Below are 19106 nucleotides of genomic sequence, written 5' to 3' on the forward strand. Positions count from 1 at the left end.
CTGTGTATTCGCTCAATCCCTAGGTTGCCTGTGTATAACTGTGAAGTGAGAAGAAATGTGGAACACAGGCTGCTGTTGCCTGAACGCAGGACTGATCACACTGAGTAGAAGCAGCAGTACCATCCTCAAAGCCAGGGATGGCTGCAGATTCCTGACCAGGATTATTATAGTGGTTATTCTCTTAAAGTAATTTTCCAGAATGTACATGCACATACTGCATGGAGGAAACCATTGATTTTCATAATTCTTTCTCACAGATGCTGCAATGTGTGTGTCCTTTGCTGTCTGCAACAAATTGCAGTCAGATTTATCATAAATTACATGTGTGTTTCAGCAGAATGTTTCCTTAGAGTCACTGAGGCTACTTACTCTTCTTTTTTAATGTGTGTCAAATTTCTCAAGAGCAAGAAAACTTTTCTAATCCAGTAGTACTTTTTTATTGCGCTTTAGCTCCAAACAAGTATCATCTCCAAGATATTACAGGATAACATCTGATGAATGTTAGAACTATCTAGAGTAGTATTTGTAATTGTCTTAAATGAGTTCTGGAGCACTTAGCACACTTCAGATAATTCACCTTACTGGGAAATGTTTCCCTTGCAGAGGAATACTTAAACTCTGGGCTGTGATGCCTTTGGTATCTTTAGTCATCTTGGAGGAGAGAACTGGGAGCTATGCAGAAACTGAAGCGAATTCATAGCACACTGGTGCCTAAGGTGACTTACAGCCAGCTGCCTCGAAGCAGACAGCATGCTTCCCAGTGCAGACGCAAGCCAGGAGTTCTTGCAACATTTAATTCCCTAATACAACAGTCAAACTAAATGGTAACTGACTCTGTTGGCTTTTGAGTCTCAGCACCTTTGTAGCTTGAAGTGTTGCCCTCACACTTGTGCAGCACCATTGCATTATCAGGGGTTACACCTGAAGTTTCTCGGGTCTTATTTTAAGCCTTTTACAGGGATTACCATGCACTCAAATGTGTGATCACTCATAGTTGCCTCGTTTCCCACACCTACCAGTAAATGATGAAAATTTTGCAACAGAGGAGAATGTAAGTATTCATGCACAAAGAAGTTCAGACACAGCTCTTGCCAATACTGGATTCTCCCCATTGCATCTTGGCGTTCAGGCATAAATCCATATTCCCACTAACAGAAGATACGATCATTCTGCTAGGGGGGAGAGCTGTGACTGTTGTGTGACTTCTGTGGGCTTAAGCGGCTAAACTCAATTGTGATCGTCAGAGTTTTCCATAGTGTAGGAACAGGGATGCCAAGCCAACTGGCAGAAGGACTGGATGACATCCAGCCTCACTCAGTACAGGGGCCGCAGCAGCCCTTGCTACTTGGCAAATGCTTCCCGCCAGCTTTGAGGATGGTGGGGCTGACCAGAGAGTTGATTTCACAGGAAACCTGCTGGCTGGGCTCTGGGTTCGGCTGGTGAACTGGTATGTCCACCCTGGCGAGTGGTTAACACCAAGAGTCGCTGTTCCTCTCGAACCCAACCCAGCCGCCTTCCTGGCAGAGCATCTTTTGGCGACTGCACATACGCGGAGGGGGGCCTGGTTCGGGCTCCTTCCAGCACCCCGGCCCCCATTCTCCTCCGGGGGCACCCCTCGGCGCGCAGCCGCCTCGGAGCCGCCGGGGCGGGAGCGGGACGTCCCCGCGGGGCCCTCCCGGGGCCGAAGCTCTGCCGCACCGCACATGGCCAGCGAAGGTGGCGAGGGCGCGACGCTCCCCCGGGGAGGGGCTGCCCCTTTGCCGATGGCGGGCGGCCCCCGCCCCGCACACCCCTCCTTCGCGGGGGGAGCGGGAGGGAAACCCCCAGTTCCGCTTCCTGACGGCGCCTCGGCCCGGGCGGGGAGCGGCGGCCGGAGCGCGGGGCTGCCGGTGCCCATGGCCGGCGAGCGGACGCGGCGCTTCACGCGGAGCCTGCTGCGGCCGGGGCAGGCGGCGGAGCTGCGGCACAGCGCGGCGGCAGCGGCCGCCAGCGGGCGGCTCCAGCAGCGGGTGAGTGCGGCGGGCGGGGCAGCGCCGGCCGGAGCGGGGAGGCTGCAGCGGGGAATAGGGAGCGGGCACCGGCCCAGGTGCGAAGCGCGCCGGGGAGCCGGGAGGGGCGCGGCGCGGGGGGCAGCCCGCGGGGACGGGAGTGGAGGGCCCCGCAGTGGGTACCCCGGCTCGGGCGCCTCGTCGCTCGCTGCCGGTACCGCCGCGCCTCCTGGCCGCGCCTCCCCGTGTCAGTGCTACCGACGGCTACTGACGTTCCTCTGTTCTCGGGAGCGTTCTGGCTTGCTTGCTTTCCCGCGTTTCGCTGATTCTCTTCTCTTTTGAATGAGTTTTGCACGGGCAGATGGAGTGAAACACGAAGAGTGCGTTATCAGTGGTACAATGAGCCCGGTGTGCTCGGGGATACGGGACCCGAGCTCTCCAGCTCTCCGAGTAGTTGTCAGCCACGTGATTTTTAGGTACTTCATAGACTAAATGCTCGTGTATAACCCTAACTACCGAGGCGAGTGTGTGCTCTTGGTGATTTCCACTGGAAACCCCATGGAAGGAGGCCTGATGTGCCGTAGAAACACAGACCATGGTTTTCCTGGCAGCGTTCACTTCTAAAATGCATTGCATGAGGCTTCAATCCCCGTATCTGTCCATCAGTGGAATAGCATAAAAGGGCTGTACGCTGTTACCACATTACTTTATCAGTATTTTCTCTTCCCTTTATGTGGCTGTATGTAAGACTTTAGCTGCTAGACACAGATGGCAAACTGTTAGGGTTCACAGAGAAATGTCCACTAGGCTTTTTGAATCACTAGCCATTTATGAGTCATTTATTAGCCATTTTCATATTAAGCTCACTTTGAATTTAAAGCTGTGTGTTATGAGAGATAAATGACTCCTCCTTAGATGATTAAGCATATCATTTCTGTGAATCATGCAAGTCAGATAAATATTTTTTTTCTAGATTTTCAGGCAGCACAGTTCATGAAGTAGACTAAAAAGCTGAAAGAGGGAAAGTTTTAAGTGAAATGTCATCACCCATCAAAGCTTACCCCATGCCACTGACTCAATGCAATGCACTCTCTCTGTCTGCACAAAACGGGAAATAATTCTGCAGCTACGTTCCCATGGACTTAGTGGCCCGTTTTCTCCTTTGAAGGGACCTTGCCCACTTGAAATGGAGAGCAGTGCTAAAACAGCTGTCCCGCTTGGAGGCAGCAGCCAGTTCATACTTCCGAACTGTCTGTGCACCAAACGTGAGTCCTTTGCTTTACCTCACTGGGTTTGCAGTGCTTTTGCAGTCAGATTCGAAGGTCTTAATCAGATATTTCCAGGCTTCTCACATGTGAAAGTTTGGTAGAAACTTACTTGTTTCTCCTGACCTCCCTCAGGGGTTGTATGTGCTATCAGCCTGTGTCAAATCCTCAAGTGTCTCTACAGCTGTACTGCTGGCAGATGTGCATGGTCCTGCCCTCTGAGCACGTAGAGAGCAGAATTTGCCCCGTTGTCAAACAGGATACACTACAATGATAAAGGTTTGGTGGGAACATTCTGGGAACTGACGGTTGGTTTGGGCTCTGCCCAAATTCTGTGTGGAATAGTTATCTCCTAAGAGTGTATTTAAGTTCATATACCAGCTAAACTATTGTATTGTCTCATTGCATCTTAACATGTTATAAATGAGGCTCTATTAGAAGTATATTTAATTCTCCTGTGTCTCTGCTGCAAGAATGCAAAAAAAAACCCAGAGAATGAGGTTGATGAAATAGATCTGAATGTGGTGGTCTGGTTCCCTTGAGAAGTGTGGGGTTTTTAAGGTGTTGCGAACAGATCTGATACTGCTGACTTAAGAATATAGTGTTTTATTAACTGCTCATGCATTTGAGTTATATTTTATTCATTCTACCTTTAAAACATAAAGACTTCAGCTGTGGGGTGGCAAAAATCATCTACCACTTCTGTGATCTGACTTCCTATTGTCTGATGAAACATGTACTGGTACTGGATTTCATCAGGGCTTTTGATTTGATATGTGAGGAAATGTAGTTTGATCTGCAAAGATGGTCTTTGAAAGACACTGACGCTAAGATTTGAAGACACCAGGCCAAATTCTGGTTTCAGTTATGTTGCTCAGTGGGAGCACTTAGGGACTTCCAGATGTTACATTTTATTCACCAGCAGGCACAGTGGTTCTGAAGTCTGGGCTGCTTGCTGTGTTGAATACATATGGCTCTGGGAAACTTAATGAAGTTACCATACTTTTTTGGGCTGCCAGTAGTGTTGCCTGTGAAAGGCAAATTTTATAAGATACCTTATGCTGAGGACTCATGCTGGAGTAAAAAGCTGTTATTTTTCTAGCTACATCAAGTAGGAGTAGGCAGACTTAACCATTGCATCTTGGCTAACAGGCAGAAGATCCCTTGGCAGCTGTAACCAGGGTTGCTGGTTGTCTGTAGCCAGATTTGGGGCTGCCAGTGGAGCTGGGATGTTGTGGGTTGGGCAGCGATCATTGCCTCTGGATTCATAATGCTGAGTGCCAGGGCCAGCTGGTCTGTTGAGGTATGTTTTCCAGGGAAGCTCCCCTGGCCTGTACGTCTTGCACGTGGGGGGGATGCTGGCATGGCACACCACTGTGGGAAAGCTGTTTGGGCACTATTATAGAAGAGTCTTGCAGGATATTAAATTTCTGTCTGAATTTGCTCTTTGTTGTACCAGAATTGAATTTTCTTACAGAAGAGAAAAATCTGGTATATTCACTGTGTATTCAGTGACATGCATCGGTTCTCATCGCGTCTTGCTCTGGATGTTATCAGCACCTTATATTCCAGTTATACTATACCTGACTTGTGTTGGAGAGTCCTGAAAGTCATCAGAGCTGCTGTCATGAGTCTGCAAATAACTGGCTGCTACAGAGTAGGGAAGTGCAAAGATAAAAAGTGTAAAGCATTAATTGCAAAGGTGGAAAGTGTGAAGAATCAAGTTAAAGGAGTGAAGAATTAAGTTAAAGATGTAAAGAATGAAGCCTTCTGGTACTGCTCTGTGTATATCCTGTATTGAATTGCTGGGCCTCTCTTAGTAGTATTTGTAACAGCACCTGCAGTGAGGGTTGTTATTGTTGTAGCAATTTGGTAAGAGCCTAGGTATCAAATGCCTATGCAACAGTTCCAGTAAAATGGAATGTTGTGTCTTTTAGGTCTTCACTGTCTTCAGATATGTTGCTTTTTTTTTTAGTATGCTTTACCTTTCCTTTTGTTCATGTTTATTCATTTAATATGGGAAATACAATTGCTAGTATTCAGCACAGAAATCTGTAGAAAGAAAAAGTGTCAGTGTAATCAGGGGAAAGGGGATGGCAGAAGTGAGGATGTTTATCATTTGGTGTTGTTTAGCAGAGGAATTTCTGTAGTGCCCTGAAAGACAGAAAGTGGAACCAGGGGTTGAGGGTGGAATATATGTGTGTATCTTGTTGGTAGGGAGTAGTAGCTGCAGGTTTTTTGCACAAGTAGCACATTCTACATTAATTACTCAACTCTTCAGCAGGTGGAGAGAGTGGTGCTATCAGTTAATAGTGCGTGGCAGTACTTCAGGTTGTTTCCATAAGTGCCTTGTGAAGCCTTTATGTAGAAAAGGCAATTCACCAACCTAGTAAATGGAATCGATCAGCATCATCTAGAAGGTAAATAATTTATTGCATTTTGAAACTTTGTTGCAAAATTCTTTGTCTATTGTAACAGAAAAGGCTTTTTTGAAAGTTGCTTTATGAACACTCTGTGCACAAGAAAGGGAAATTAATATGTTGCTTTGTTTGTGTCTGTAGCTGCAGGAGTGCTTCCCTGGGAGTTTTTAAAATAGGGATGAGACAGTCAGTGTTCCTAGAAATGGGCTTGCTAGCTGCTTAGTTCTACGCTTCATGTGATGCTATTATTTCCAGATCTCAATTAATTTGGCTAAGCACTGCTTGCTGAAGTACTCATCCTTTACATAAAGTATTGTGACATTGTTTTTATAAAAGAGCTGTGGGGGGTCTTGATCCTCATCTCTTTTCTGTACTTAAACAAGTTAATAGTAGTCTGGCATTGGGCTGTTGCTCCACGTCTTTTTTTTTGGCAGAGTTTTCTTTCCATCACACTGCAGCCAAGCACAGAGAGTCATGTCCAATGTCCTTGTACTGGCTGTCTCATGTGAGTGGAAAGCTGGATTACATGGCTCTTTTTCCCCACAAAATGGGTTTCTCTCCTTGTTATATTACCTGGAGCTACTGTAATTCCTCTCTGAAACAAGAGTTTCCATTTGTTTTCAGTGTGTATTTTATGTGGTATTTTCTTCACAAATAATAAAGTCTTGATGTTGTAGTTGATGTTTCTAGTTTGGGTAGGTAATGAACTGTTGGAGGTTTTTTGTGACTCCAGCAGCATGTTGTAGTCTCTCAAGGAAAGTAATGTATATTATTCACAGCCTCACAGAGAGCACTCACTGCCTTGGTACCCTAAATAATAATAACAGAGCTTTGACTGTGCTTATATTGTTGGATCATACTGTATGGCCTTTTCTCATTACGTGGCCATGCTTGAATTGGTCTTCCATGTTGAGAATCAGGCCAGTGAATGAAATGACACTGAAAACTTCATCTGTTGAGAAGGTACAGTGTTAACTCAGCTATTCCAAAGACAGAAACTGGACTCCGAAAGGGTCCTTTTTCTGACAATATTCTGTTGTATACTATTTGTCTAGGGTGAACCAAAGCAAGGCATTTATATGACAGCGAATATGCCATGGTGCTCTGTACAAAATCAGCTCTCTGTGGTTGTACATACATATATATTCACGGTCTTCACTGCGCAGTCTTCACTTTTTGCTTGTTTCCCTGCAGACTTCTTAATGTGTTGGCTCTTTCTCACTTTTGTGTTTTCTTTGGTTAAGGCTGAGGTGATTGCCTGGTGAAGTAACCTTAAAAGCACGTGCATAAAGAGAAAGCCTCATCCCATTTTGGCGGTTGAGGAGAGAGAGTGCATTTATTCATGGCACAGGCATAAGGGAATATTATCTACAGTCTGGAGCTGGTAGTTCTGCTTTTGTGAGCCTTTCCATTTGAGATAAGTTATGGTTTGCTCAGGGCAGACAACTTGTCAGGCAATTTCTGATGTTAGCAACCTTCTAGGAATGAATGCATGAAGTATTGAAGTATTAAACAACTTGTTTGTGTTTGTATTTTACCTGTGAACCTTGTTAGTGAATCTGTATTCCAAAATTCCTCTTTAATTAATATCCTGTGCAGCATCCCTTACCTGTTCAAAGACAAGACCCACACTATTTGCAGGTAGTCTCCTTTCAAAGCAAACTTTTGCTCTGAAATGTCTGAGTATTTTCATAGCTATTCTTCAGTTGGGGTATCCCAGGGACACTTGCAGTGGTGTGGCCCTGACAAAGATCTGACCCTTTTCAGCTGGCTGCTGAAGCCCAGATATAAGGGCAAATGAAGCAAAGGACATTGGCAAGAATGCACCACTTGCACATTCTCCAGCTGCTGGGTTCCCTCCTCTGCAGGCAGACAAAAGGGCCAAAGTCTTCTGAGCAATTCAGGGAACTTCATCTGAGACTGGCACTGGGTATTAAACTGATGCTGAAATAAGGAAAAGTTGATAAGGGGCAAGAGCCTCAGAGAGGGTGGTGACAGAGAAGGGAAGAAAATGGTTTAGAAAGAAGTTGAAAGTGTTGGAGAAAATGGGGGAAAAGAGAAAAGACTTTGTGGGTAAAGAGAGGCTGAAGAAGACAGTAAAACGAAGGAAAGAAGTGAAGAGAGCTGCAAAAAAGATTTGTCAGGTTGGTGAATAACTTGTGCAAATAACTCCTAATATGCAAGCCCAGGCAGTCATTTAGTAGGCAGGGACATTGAGACACTCAGATTTAAATGCAGAGTCTTTACTGTTTTCTTCATCTGTCACTTGACTAACACGTTGTTTTAAATTCATGGGAAGTGAGTCAGCTTGAGTAATTCAAAATACTCTCAGTTTATAGAAGCTGCATTAACTTTTTTCCCTCTCTTACAAGGTTAAATTAAGGGTCTGGGGAGGGAGAGAATGAACAGCAATAGAAAAGAGACAGAGAATATGAAAAATGAAGCCTCCTGTTGGCTTTGTAGGAGGGCAGTTGCACAGAGAGAAGGTTTGATGTTGTTGTGGTTTGTAACAGGCAGTTCTGCAGTGCATATGTCACTTCCAGAAGTCAAAACATGTTTGGAACTTTTCTAGCACAAGGTCAAAAGCCTATGAAATAGTGACACAGATGTGATTATTACACAAACAACAAAGACTTACTTGCAGAATGTGTAATGGTTCCAGTTTAGGATTGCCTGCGTTTCAGAGAACTCAACAATAATTTTCTGAAGCTAGATTTTATTTGCGGTCTGTTTTATAGCAACTGTGTGTTTTATATTGGGAAATGCAAACTTTATCCCTGGTTTTGTTGGTAAGAAAAACAAAATACCAGAAGCTAACTGCCTGAGATCATGCAATACATCTATAGTAAAAGCCTTAGAATGGCTGTTCCAGAGTTTGTTCCCATCATGTGCTGTCCTGCCCATATAGCTGAACAATTTCCCTGGCTGTTAAGACTGTTTCGTAGTCTGCCTCACTGTTGTCCTTACTCATATGGGCAATTTTTCCCTCTCCTGTAAAATGTAAGAAAACTGAGAGCTGCCTGCCCTTTGTGTGGTTGCTTAGTGTGACTGACTTCTGCTCATGTTCTCCCTTTCTGGGCAGAACAGAGCCAGGCTCTAAGTAGCAGTGTAGTAAGAGGGCACCAAGCTGCAGTAGTGCTAAATGGTGGTATGTGTCAGTGAAGCCTTCCAGAGCCATTCTCTTATACAGGAGAAAATCAGGAGGCTTTTTCTTCTTATTACTCCCACCCCCGCCTCTCCTTTGTTTTGAAGGTTGGGTTCACAATGCAGCAGTCTATTATTTATACCTCTCCATGTCAATGGTACATACTTACAAACTAAACTCATTGCTTAAATATATTTTTAGTGGATTACTTATAATCTCTGGTACCGTTTTTCCCTCCCATAATACACACAGGCAAGAGGTCAGTGTCGCTTTTTTTGATCTTAAATTTTGTACAAATACGTGGAGACAGTTCCCTTGGAGCACTAGGGATGGTGCTGCCCAGCCTCTCCTCCCCAGTTTGTACTCAGGGAGTTAACATCCAGCCTCTTTGATCTAGTACTGTGATGTTACTTTTCAGCTGCAACCCAAATACTATGTGTTTTGGAACACAATGTAATGTTTTGAGATGACATAATGTAGATGTGCTTTAAGCTTGTATAAAAATACGTCAGATGGGGAAATGTGGATACCTTTGTGACACTGTGCAGACAGCAGCATTAGGATGCCAGGTGAGTGAAACAGGTGCCACACTCCAACAGGACTCTCCTGCTGCCTCAATGAAACAAGGTTTTATCTCTTTAGACTCAAATAAAAACCCCAAACCCAAAAAAGCTCAAAAATTGAAGAACATAGACTGTATTACATTTTAAATTACATATTAACTATTAGCTTACTGCTGGATTTTCTCCCCACTGTTCCTGTTGTGCAGTTGGTATAGTATGCATTGTACAGAAATTTAGTAAGCCGTTAATACTATAGTGATTTTCTTAATTCTGAGTGTAGTTTTCCACTTCTGTTATGTGGCGAAAGTACATGAGAACTCTATCACTGAGTCTGAAATGGGCTTTTTAGCTTTGAGAGTAATGTTGGTTGCCTTAAAGCAAACACAATTCTAGGTTACTTTGACATATTGACGTAAATTAAATGATGTAGATATAGCAAAATGTAATGAATGTAATGGAGTTGGATGTAACAGAGGGAAAAAAAAAATGCTTGCTTTTTTAAGTGTTACCATTTACCAAGAGAAGTAGTAAAGAAATGTTCTGTCTAAAACTGGAATGACTGGATATGTATAGCATAGGAAAAAGGGGAAAGTCTTTATTACCTTTGGGTTTGGTTAACCATAGTGGATTTTAATCTTTAAGCTGTCATTGTTTGAAGGCATTATTTGCCCATGTCTGTTTTCTGCTGGGTGTACTTGCTTTCGCAGCTGTGAATAGACTGATGGATGTCAGCTGATTTTTGAGGAATGTACTTCTAATTTATAGTCAAGAATGAAATCCTGGACTCTCAGGTGTCTCATAGCACATGCCTTTCCTTTTCTAGGACTAAGGTAGAGGCTCCCCATGTGGGGGGCACAGTGGCTCTGCTGTGAAGACCTAGAAACATCTTTTATCCAAAATGTGTCTGGAATGCTTTAACTACAGGTTAAATGTGTCTCTGTTTTGATGTAGGTTCCTCAGAGATCTTTGTTCTAGATGGGTTTAGGGTTTGGTTTTGGGTTGGGGTTTCTTTTTTCCTTCTTTGAAGGGAGAGTTTGGCATGGTTTGAAGAAAATACACTTCTAGTGTATGAGAAACTTCTCCTGTGGGTTTGGGTTTTTTGTTGTTTTGTTGGGTTTTTTTTGTTTGTTTTTTTTTTGGGGGGGGGGGGGTTGCCAGGCTCTAGGACATTTTGAGGGGTTTGCAAACCTTACAGGATTTCACACCCTGCCCTCCCCTCTTGCATTCTTCAGACTTACAAAAAATGATTCATTAAAACTCAAACCAGAGTTTTGTATTTTGCATGCGTTAGAAGAATCTGTGAAAAGCTGCAGGTGGTTACCGGCAGTTTTCTGGTGACAACTTTACCTGTTTCTCTGTATTCCTTCTTGATAGCAGTGTTCCTCTTTCATTTCTCTTTCCCAGTCCATTTTCTATGTTTGCTTTGTGACTAGAATTAATGAAATACAGGACCAATACCAATCTTACCACTTGCAAGCTCTGAAGTACAGCCTAGCTGGGATTAGCTTGGACCTGTGATGCTGGGCACAAGCCCTGCTTTTCTTTCACCTCTCTGTTTATTGCCCTGGTTCCCCTACCCTCCCGCATATCAGATGCTATTCCGTCTGTGTCCAGTCCCTCTCTCTCTTCTCTCATGTCTAGTTTATGTTGAATTTTTAGACAGATCCTCTCCACTGTGTTCATGATTTGAAACTGTGAAAAAGTTTTTTGTCTCCATTTTGAATGCAACCTCCCTTACTTCCTGTCAGCTTTGATACTGGCATAATGCATGTCTGTTCTGTGGAATTAGTGTCTGTGGGGGATACTGGACTTATTCTGTCATTAGCATCTATATTGACATCATTTGGTATTGTGTTTGTAGAGTATTTACACTGCTTTTGATACTTGTGTGCAAGTGCTTTCTAGGGAGTGGGGTGGGGAAGAAATTTGGTGCTTTCTACTCCCTTGTGGAGTGTTTGAGCAAGAGCAAGTGTCTTCATCCTGGCTTATGCAGGCTCCTGACTGTGCACTGTGGGTGTGCTTGGGTGCTGCTGCACCTGGGAGGTAGGGGAATGAGCACATTGGGATGCTCTGGTTTGCAGATGATAATGACCCCTAAAGTGCATGACAGGACAAGTATTCTGGGAGAAGGGACATGAGAGGCAGGGAGAGGACTGCTATGGTATGTAACAGAGCCTCAGTGGCTTCTAACCCTGGAACTACTATTCCCATCCCTTTCTTCTGCTGCGAGACACTTGTTGCTTCTTCCTCCTTATCCTCTTTCTACTCCCTGCTGCCTTGCTCTTTTAGCCCTGTGCAGGCTCTGGCAGCCCTGGTTCAGAGTCCAAGCCAAAAGTCAGCAGAACAGAGAAAGGAAAAGGTTGCTTATGCCCCGATACTGCATAAAATGTTTGTGCAGTTTGAGGGAGAGAAGGATGTCAGTCCTGCATATCCCTGTTTTTCCCCTTTGGAAGCAAATACAGCACTCCTTTCCATGTTGTGAGTAGCCGCAAGAGAAAGTAGTCAGAGCTTGTTGAGTCTCTTAGGGTGAAAGCGATGGTCTGAAGTTGGCCTGGGGGCTGTTGGTTGAACTGTGCTGCTTTAGATAATAACTAATCTTTGGAGTCGGTCCATTGAAAGAGCTTTCTCCATTGCTGTGCAATGTACCATGGCACATGTCAGGCTTGATGTCTTTTGTTAGGAATGCCTCTGTTGCATTTCACAGGCTGTAAATTAACTTGTGGTATTTGTAACAATATCAGTCTCTTTTTGACGATAGATGTGTACAGCCTTTTTCCTGGCTTTGGGTTCCGCCCCCCCCCCCCCCCTTTTCTGTTACTTAGAAGAGCCTCAAAAGAAATCTCCAGTCTTGAAAGTGGTTCAGGGGCCAACACATGGACATCCTTAGGATGGAACTGCTTTATGGCTTTGAACTTTCAAGCTATGCTGAACAAAATACAGGAGAGTGCATAGTACAGAACAACTGTGCATTGGCAGGAAGGACCCTGGGAAAAAAAGTCCTGGGTCACACCTCTGATTCTGCTTTCAGAGGGAAAGAGAGTAATGAGTAAGTATTAAAAGCAGTAAGGAGCAGACTTTGATATTTATTCCAGAATATTATGTGGGCTGTGGCTTTTGTATTCACATATTTGCAATGCATGTTAAACTACATGCTGGGCTATCATGTCTTCACTGTCAGTGTATAGGCACACTTTTTTCCTTCCATTCATGCGTAGCAGGTGGGCTTCCAGCAGTGGCTAAAGAGCAATTAGAGTAACAGTGCAGAAGTGAAATACCATACACAGCTCTCATCTGGAAGCAAGTTACTGGAAAGCACCTGCCTGCTCCAAAGCTCACATCTCACTTTAAGCATCAGTTGCCTTTTACATGAGTAACAGTTGTTTTTCTCTTTGAGCTGCGTGATTGCACAGTGCTTCTGTTCTGTTGACCCTATTTCATTTAACAGCTAAAACTGCAAACACTGGTGGAAGGTAAGTCATAGAACATTAAGTAGAATTGAATAATACTAGTCTCTTCAGTGCTGCATGAATTTATCCTCGTAGCTTCCCAAGAACCAATGAGAACTATTCTGGAGGTTGGTTAGGAGAACTTACCAAATGGATATTCAGAGCTACTTGAGCAGAAATTTAGCTTATCTTCTTCCTGGTCAAATAATAGCTTGTGGTTTAACTGCAATATTAGAAATCCCTAGTGTACGCAAAAGTTGCAGTCTAGGTAGATAATAACTTTTCTTCAGGTGTCTTTGAGAAACCTCTCCTTCTTTTTATATTTGCTCCTTCTTTTTATATTTCAAATACATACCCAAGCATTCACGGGCTTCTGTAGAATCTGGAAAAGAATTGGAGCTCGTGAAACACACCAAATAAAAGTGGTTTCAGTTTGTTCCTTTTGGAAATGGAAGAAGATGGGGTGATTTTTTTTCCATGGAGGAATGATGGTTCCAGTTTGCTGTGGATGTTGGCAATAAAATACCTTTTGCCTTCCATGTATTCTTTCTCCAGAAAGGGTAAGGGGGTAACCATTTGCAGACCAATTCCAAGTGGAAGTTACAAGTTACGTGCATTGCAGTAAGCAGTATGAACTGTAGTGCAGCTGGACACAATAACTGGCATGCCTTGATGAGGTTCATATCTTGCTTTTTGAAGTTCTCGCAAAGAGAACCCTTCAAATTGAGGAGGCATGGCCCGCATGTTGTACTTTAAACATTATCTTACTCTCATTTCTTCATTCTCATATCTACAGACTCCCTGCTTTGCTGACCTCTCCCCTTCCAGTCCTCAGTCTTTGTTATTCTTTGTGTCTTCCTCCCACTTGTCTTCGAGCCTCTCTTAATGCCTCTCTGTATGCAGAGAACAGTGTGTCAGCTGTTTGTCAGGCACCCTGTCTTTGCTTGCCATCCGCACCATCTTAAAACCCACTTCTTCCAGGAATCCTCCTTGCTAATTGTTCAAATTGATAGTCTCTGTTCCTTCTTTTCATCAAACAGGCCTTCTCTTCACCAGCTGTCCTGTGTTCTGTCTAGCCCTGCCTCTAACTGCCATACTGTCAATGTAAAGGCTTTGGGTTTAGTAATATTCCTCTCTCCTAGCTTTAGTGTAAAGTTTTACATTAAACAAATGGTTTTATATAGGTAGCTGCTCTTTGAGTGACTGTTCATTACATAAAATATAATCCAAATAATAGGTAGTGACTGTTCTTGAGAGAAGAACCTCTCTGCTATGTCTGTTTCTGTAAAGAATTTCTGTACCAGCAATTCCCTGTTCAGTACAGTGCGGAAGACAGCCCAATGTTTTGATGTGTGATGAATGTATCAATAGATTTATACATAGTTTTTAAATAGACTTAAGTAAGTAAATAGGTAGCTGCCAGGGCTAACATCTGATTCCTCGGAATAGGGTGGCATGCATGAGTTTGGGGCTTTTAAGCAGAGATACCTGGTGTTTAAGTTCCATGGTGATGGACACTGAGATGTGCTAGAACAAAGATATAAGGGCAGCTATACTTGGTCATGGTGCCCTGATTCTTCTGGGTTTCTGTTTCTTACCGCTGTTTCCCAATGTGTCTCTTAGAAGAGCCCACCTCCTGAGCCTAAAGGATCTAGCAGGAATTCAGATTTGAAAACATGAGTTTATTTTGGGGAAATGTTTGTGTGATAAAGAATGGGAGTCAGCAAATTTATTCTAGTTGGAGCTTGAAAAACTGAGGTATAAACCCTGTATGCTGCAGCAACAAGGGGCTGGTCTTAATGTGGCAGCTCACCCATGGCTCCAGCTGAGGTAACTGCATCTAACATCATTCCAGCAGCACCTCTTGAATCCATCTTGCATAGTTTGCACTGCATCCGGTAAGCCTTGGTTGTGTTAGCAGAGCAGAGCTGAAAGCAGATGTGCTTTAAGAGTGATGATAAGAGGAAGATTGCTGTCAAGGACCAGCAGTAAAGTGGACCTCACCGTTTTGCTCCCCAAAACCAGCTGCGGTGCAAAGGGACAAATATCAACTCACTGCTGACAGTTAAAAGGATGCGACTTTTAAAAACAAGAAGTTCTTTATATGTGACTATTAATAGTTTAAAGTGCAAGAGTTACAGGAATTGCAACTAAAGAAATTAAATCTGAATTTCCTCTCATGTGTTTCCTCTTCCCCACCCCTTTTTTTTTTCTCTCACTCTCCCCTTCCTACCTCCCTCTTTTTTTTCTTGGAGGCTTGAATCAGTAGAACTAGATATTTTTCATGTAATGCTACAGTAGGTAAATGGTACTAAATGGGAATATTCAGGGGCAAGAAGATAATCTTTTTCCTTGTCTTTCAGTTGTGGTTGTTGAGGGTGAGCCTTTGGCTCACTAATATCTGGAGCTGACTGGAAATCTGCCTGTTTGTGTTTCTTTTGCTGTTCTCTGGGGCAGATGTGAGGGTGGGTATGTGTTGCCATGTGTTCTTTGATTTTTGGTTGGTTGGGTTTTTAACTAAAGTCCAGTTAAATGCTAAATTGATCCATGGCTAAGGAATGATCCTTTTTGTTGATGTTATCAGGGGCTCAGCTTAAGACATAGTTTAGGGTTTTATGTCCATCTATAAGATAAGAGTATAAAAACTATCAAAATGCAAGTGCTAATGGTATGACTGCTTTTAGGCAGTTAGGCAGGAAACACTATTTCCTGTGCTGTTTGTTCTGTTAGCTTTCTCATAAATATTAACCTATCTTTGCTTCAACATTTGCTGCTACAGTGGGACAGACAATGTTAATAACAGACATTTTTCTGGTTAAAAAATTACATAATTTCCCATTAATTATTTTGATTGCAGTGTAATGGCTTGAGATGTCTGTCTGCATAATCAAGTTTGAAAGTAGGATTAGGTTTGGGCTGGGCTGATCTGGGTTGGAGTGGTCTGAGCTGGGCTAATCTTTGCTAAACTGAGCTGTGCTGGGCTGGACTGGACTGAGCTGAACTGGGCTAAAGTGGGCTGAACTGCTCTTGGCTGGGTTTAGTTGTGCTGGACTGGGGTAAAGTGGGCTGGACAGGTCTGAGCTGGGCTAAAATGGGCCGGGCTGGGCTAAACTGTTGTTTGCTGTGCTTAATTGCGCTGGAGTGGGCTAAACTGGGCTGTACTGGTCTGAATTGGGCCAAACTGGGCTTTATGGGGCTAAAGGAGGCTGGGCTGGGCTATGCTGGGCCAAAGTGGGCTGGAGAATGCTGAAGTGGGCTAAATTGGACTGGGCTGGGCTGAACATGACTAAATGGGTCTGGAGTGGTCCGCAGAGGGCTAAAGCGGTCTGAACTGGGTTAAACTGAGCTGGATCTTGCTTGAGAGGTCTGAACTGATCTGGACTGGGCTGAAGTGGGTTAAACTGGGTTAAACTGGTGTAAACAAGGATGAACTAGGGTAAAGTGGTCTGAACCAGGGTAAACTGTGCTGAACTGACTAAACTTGCTGAGCTAAAATAGACTGGGCAGGGCTAAAATGGGCTGGGTTGGTCTGGGAAGGGTTAAACTGGTCTGGACTGGGCTGAATCCCTCTAAACTGGGCTGAACTGGGCTAGACTGAGCTAGATTGGGCTGAAGTGGGCCGGAGTGGGCTGAAGTGGGCCGAACTGGGCTAAAATGTGTTGAACTGAGCCAAAGTAAGCTAAACTGGGCTGAAGTGGGCTAAACTGGGCTGGAGTGCACTGAACTGGGCTGGACTGGGAGAAAGTGGGGTAAAGTGGTCTGAACTGGGCTGGACAGATGTGAACTTGTCTAAATGGGGCTGGACTGGGCTGAATTGGACTAAATTTTGCTGGACTAGGCTGAACTGGGCTAAAGTGGGTTGGGTTGGGCTAAACTGGGCTAAAGTGTTCTTGAAGCGGCTGAACAGGTCTTGGCTGGGCTGTGCTGGGCTAAACCGGTCTGAATTGTGTTAAACGTGGCCTAATTGTTCTAAACTTGTCTGGGCTGAGCTGGAGTGGGCTGGGCTGTAAACTGGGCTGAACTGGGTTAAATTTGGGCCTGGGATAGGCTGAACTGGGATGGACTGAGCTGGCCTCAAGTGTGCTACGTTGGGCTGAAAAGGGCTAAACTGGGCTGAAGTGTACTGTGCTGGACTGTGTTGGGCTAAACCGGTCTGGAGTGGTCTAAATTGAGCTTAATTGTGCTAAAGTGGTTAGAGAGATGTGAATTGGGCTAAACTGTGCTGGTCTGGGCTAAACTGGGCTGAAGCGGGCTAAAATGGGCTGAAGAGGGCTAAGCTGTGCTGGACTGGTCTGAATTGGGCTAAAGCCTGCTGAACTGTGCTGAATTGGTGTGGACAGGTCTGAACTGGGCAGAACTGGGCTGGGCTGGGCTAAATTGGTGTGGACAGGGCTAAAATGGGCTGAATTGGGCTAAAGTGGGCTGGGCTAAACTGGAATGGACTGTGCTAAAGTTGGCTGTGCTGGGCTAAGCTGGGCTAAACGGGCTGGGATGAGCTGGAATGGGGTGGACAGGGCTAAAGTGGGCTGGGCTGAAGTGGGGTAAAGTGTCTGAACTGAGATCAAGTGGGCTGTAGTGGTGTGCAGTGGGCTAAAGTGGGCTGGTCTGGGCTAAGCGGGGCTGGGCTGGTATAAACTAGGCTGGGCAGGGGTAAAACGTTGTGGACTGTTGTGAGCTGGACTGGACTAAGGTAAACTGGGTTGGGCAACATTGGGCTAAACTGAGCTGTACTGGATTAAAGTGGGCTGGAGTGGACTAAAGTGGGCTGGGCTAGGCTAAACTGGGCTGGCCTTGGCTCCATTAGGCTGAAGTGGACTGGACCTGTCTGAGCCTGGCTGGACAAGTCTAAAATGAGCTGAACTGGGCTAAACGGACTGGCCTTAAGTGGGCTAAACTGGGCTGGACTGATCTGGGTTGGAGTGGTCTGAGCTAAATTGAGCTGTGCTGGGCTGGACTGGACTGAGCTGAACTGGGCTAAAGTGGGCTGAACTGTTCTTGGCTGGGCTTAGTTGTGCTGGACTGGGGTAAAGTGGGCTGGACAGGTCTGAACTGGGCTAAAATGAGCTGGACTGGGCTAAACTGTTGTTTGCTGTGCTTAATTGCGCTGGAGTGGGCTAAACTGGGCTGTACTGGTCTGAATTGGGCCAAACTGGGCTTTATGGGGCTAAAGGAGGCTGGGCTGGGCTATACTGGACTTAAGTCGGCTGGAGAAGGCTAAACTGTGTCCTAGTCATAGTCAGGTGCTGGGTTCCTTAGCACTCCTATATCAAGTAATAATTGTAGTGCCATTTGATGGTGTGCTTCCTAGATCACCAGATGAATCTACATTTGGAGCAGGATGATGTATCTTCTCCGTTACTTTCTTGGGATGAATTGTACCTTAGTCTCTTTAAACTCTGAGCAAGTGCTATCCAGAGTCCCACAGACAGCATCAATACCAAGATAGAGGTGAACTCCCTTAACCTTTTGCCATGTCTGTTTCTCTTGGGTGATTATCGTGTAAATACTGGTTCAGCAGGATGTCTGCTTAGTGTGGTACCTCCTACCAGAGCGCAGCAGTCTTTTATGGCTTGCATTCAAGCTTGTGGGTTTTGTTTGAATCAGATTTCGATACTTGAGATTTGAAAGCCAAAGGGTGCTGCCTCACGGAGTGGTGAGATCTGCTGATAAGCTTGTAATGGGTGGAGGCAAGTTCTCTGGGTGTCTCACTTGAAATGCTGTGGCTTCCATTTCCCAGTGCTAACATATGCCACCAACAGTCTGCCTCAGTGGTCTCCTCAGTAGATTGCCAACCTGATCTTTTGTGAAGACTAGTCAGGTTGAATTTAGCTTTACTTCATCAAGAGTAAGACACTGATAATGAGAGTGAGTAATTGTAACCAAGTCTGCCTTATGTGTGACAGTGTGTGTTTGGTTGTCCCTATATGCCTTTATTTAGGTGTAGCTGTTTCTCATTTGCTCAGTTGCTTGACAAAAGCATAACTGACAGCAAGGTGAGAGCTCTTCTGTTGGCTGCAGCTCTGGGTTACCATGAAATCATTGTAACGTTACATACAAAGTGATGCATGGTCATTAACTTCTGACTTTAATTAGAGCACTAATTATATTTTGCAGTAAATTTCAGCAGAAATGAACAGTTGCTATCTCTGTATCTTAATTACCATCCAAATTTTAAGTTGAGAATGGGGTTGAAAGTTGCAAGGGAGTATATTTGAAGGGAATCTATGCATCACCATGTGTTCACTTGGGTATAACATGCTCTAATGAAAGCTTTGGCCG

At 44.5% G+C, this 19106-nt stretch overlaps 1 protein-coding gene across 6 annotated transcripts in view; it reads left to right on the forward strand.

The window, feature by feature from the left end:
• Positions 1-1831: 1831 nt before the first annotated feature.
• The window catches only part of DOCK10 (dedicator of cytokinesis 10), a 161241-nt gene continuing 143966 nt past the window's right edge, over positions 1832-19106 (forward strand). For 5 of the 6 annotated variants that reach the window (XM_061453006.1, XM_061453010.1, XM_061453009.1 and 2 more), the window contains exon 1: positions 1832-2009. In XM_061453006.1, the coding sequence (XP_061308990.1) occupies positions 1896-2009 (114 nt within the window). In that variant the 5' untranslated portion in view covers positions 1832-1895. The remainder of the gene's footprint in view (positions 2010-19106) is intronic. The other variant, XM_061453008.1, reaches the window with a different exon arrangement.

The sequence above is a fragment of the Pezoporus flaviventris genome, unplaced genomic scaffold, assembly GCF_033815535.1.
Source record: "Pezoporus flaviventris isolate CSIRO_AGI_PZ_B2104156 unplaced genomic scaffold, CSIRO_AGI_Pfla_v1 ptg000013l, whole genome shotgun sequence".
In the NCBI taxonomy this organism is placed as follows: domain Eukaryota; kingdom Metazoa; phylum Chordata; class Aves; order Psittaciformes; family Psittacidae; genus Pezoporus; species Pezoporus flaviventris.